The 2,500-nt window shown below is 54.3% G+C and overlaps 1 protein-coding gene across 1 annotated transcript; it reads left to right on the top strand.

Moving 5' to 3' along the window:
• Nucleotides 1–657: 657 nt before the first annotated feature.
• ETH_00042590 (RNA polymerase Rpb7, N-terminal domain-containing protein, putative) lies at nucleotides 658–2,274 on the top strand (the record flags this gene model as incomplete). The annotated part of the gene is made up of 6 exons (XM_013380087.1): nucleotides 658–768; nucleotides 960–1,055; nucleotides 1,237–1,324; nucleotides 1,567–1,815; nucleotides 2,043–2,104; nucleotides 2,227–2,274. The coding sequence occupies 6 exons, from the start codon at nucleotides 658–660 to the stop codon at nucleotides 2,272–2,274; spliced, it is 654 nt and encodes a 217-aa protein (XP_013235541.1).
• Between the last annotated feature and the right edge of the window lie 226 nt (nucleotides 2,275–2,500).

The following is a 2,500-nucleotide window of genomic DNA, read 5'->3' as shown; positions in this document are numbered from 1 at the left end:
TGAGAGCTAGGGTTTAGGGTTTAGGGTTTAGGGTTTAGGGTTTAGAACCCGGGAGACAAGGGAAGGTCAACTCCGCCCTCCTGAGGGCCCCTTGCAGCAGCAGCAACTCACTGCCTTTCCGGGTGTATGTACACCTCAACAACTAGGGTTTAGGGTTTCCTTTAAAACTCTAATTTGTGCCAATTCAAAGGGAGCTTGGCCTCAACCTAGAACCCTAAACCCTAAACCCTAAACCCTAGACCAAACCCTAGTGCTCGGGGCCCCTCGTCCCCACAGCCCTGGGGGCCCCCGCGGGCCCCCAAACTACTTGTTGTTTGCTGCTGTTAAATGAGGATTTTTGTTTTCCTTTTTTTACTTTTTCGTTTGGCTGTAGACCCTAAACCCTAAACCCTAAACCCTTCAGCGACGAGCTCAAGCGGCCAGCGCGGCTCAAAGCAAACAGCCAGCTCTCCACTGCTAGCTTCGGCTGCCGGGACGGAGGGTTTAGGGTTTAGGGTTTAGCTTAGGGTTTAGGGTTTAGGGTTTAGCGTTTGGGGCGTAGCCGTCGAGCCCAGGCCTGAAGGATGGCGCGGCTGCGCTGAAGCTGCGAGGAGGCTTCTGCAGCGCTGCCCCGGCGACGGGGGTTTAGGGTTTAGGGTTTAGGGTTTAGGGCTTAGGATGTTTATCATCTCACTCCTGCAAGATATCCTCAGTGTGGAGCCTTCCCTTCTGGGGAGGCCCCTGGAGCCAGTGCTGCGGGAGGCCATAGCCCTCAAGTACACAAACAAGGTAGGGTTTAGGGTTTGGGGTTTAGGGTTTAGGGTTTGAAGTTTAGGGTTTAGGGTTTGGGGTTTAGGGTTTGGGGATTGTGCTCGTGGGTCACTGCGAATGGCAGCAAGGGTTTGGCGATTTCAGGGCTGCAGCCTACGCTTGAGGGTTTGGCTCCAGGGTTTAGGGTTTAGGGTTTAGGGTTTGCGCAGGTGTTGAGGGACCTGGGCCTTTTTGTATGTCTTTATGACATAACGGAAATCACTGGGGCCCCCATTCTCTTGTCAAGCGGGAAAGCTCGCTACAATGTAAACCCTAAACCCTAAACCCTAAACCCTCAGAAAACCCTAAACTGTTGTTGTTAATGCCCGGGGGCGCCCTCTTGTTGCTCGCAAACCCTAAACACTTTTTGTGGATTCTAATGAGTGAGGTGGGCTGCAGCGCACGCCTTTAGGGTTTAGGGTTTAGGGTTTAGGGTTTGCGTCTCAGGTTTGCTTCAAGGCAGTTATCTTCAGGCCCTTTATAGGGGAAGTTCTTCAGGGAATTGTCTGCGAGTCTTCTCCTTCCGGAATAGCAGGTAAACCCTAAACCCCAGACGCCAAACCCTAAACCCTAGACACTAAACCCTAAACCCTAGACAGGAAACCCTAAACCCTAACCCCTACTTTTCATCGGCACCGAAACCCCTCTGAAGCCCTAAACCTTCGCAAAGCCAAAACCCTAGCAAGCCCTAAACCCTCGCAAGCCCTATATCGTCGCAAACCCTAAACCCTCGCAAACCCTAAACCCTCGCAAACCCTAAACCCTCGGTTTCTGCAGTGGACATGGAGTTTTTTAAGGACGTGAAGATCCCGGCCTCGAACCTGAGGGAGCCGAAGGCCTGCGAAGAGCCAGCAGCAGCAGCAGCAGCAGCAGGAACTGCAGCAGCAGCAGCAGCAGCAGCAGCAGAAGGCAAAACGCAAGCTGCTGCTGTTTGGTCCTGGTGCTTCGAAGGCCACAAACTCACTTATGAGTTGGGGGCCCCCATTCGCTTTCGAGTAGCAGATGTGGTTTTCGCCAGAGAAGAAGGTCCCAAACCCTAAACCCTAAACCCTAAACCCTAGACCGTAAACCCTAGACGCTACACCCTAGACCCTAGGCCCTAAGCTGCGCAGCTGACGGCCGCTGGCTGAGGGCTTAAACCCTAGGAGCTGACCGCCGCGGACTAAACCCTAAACCCTAGGTCTTACAGGAAAGGCGAGCAGCTGCAGACAGTGGTGGTTTAGGGTTTAGGGTTTAGGGTTTGGGTGTTTCAGCTCAAAAGAAATTCACTCTTGTGGCGACCGAAGAAACCTACGTGCCTCCCATGGTCATCATTGTGAGCCCCAAACCCTAAACCCTAATTCTAAACCCTCAGGCCGAGTGCTCTAGTTTGCTACAGCTGCTGCTGCAGCTGCTGTAGCAGCTGCTGCTGCTGCTGAGCGTTCCTATGTGGCGCAGGGGGAAGCAAACGCAGACGGCCTCGGCATGCTGTCTTGGTGGCAGTGACTGGCAAAACGAGGGTTTAGGGTTTAGGGTTTAGGGTTTAGGGCTTGTGGGAGGCGCGGCCTCCTGAGGAGAGTTAGTGCTGGTAGCAGGTAGCTCTGGTGGGCGCTCTTGTTTTGGCTGGCGTTGCTGTTGTTGCTGCTGCTGCTGCAGCGCTTGCTGCAGCATGGCAAGCCGCTGCTGCTGCCGCAGCAGCTGCTGCCGGTGCAGCAGCTCCTGCAGCGAGAGC

This window comes from Eimeria tenella, genomic scaffold, assembly GCF_000499545.2.
Source record: "Eimeria tenella Houghton genomic scaffold, Eth_scaff4428, whole genome shotgun sequence".
Lineage (NCBI taxonomy): Eukaryota > Apicomplexa > Conoidasida > Eucoccidiorida > Eimeriidae > Eimeria > Eimeria tenella.
This window is presented reverse-complemented; position numbering and strand designations above follow the sequence as displayed.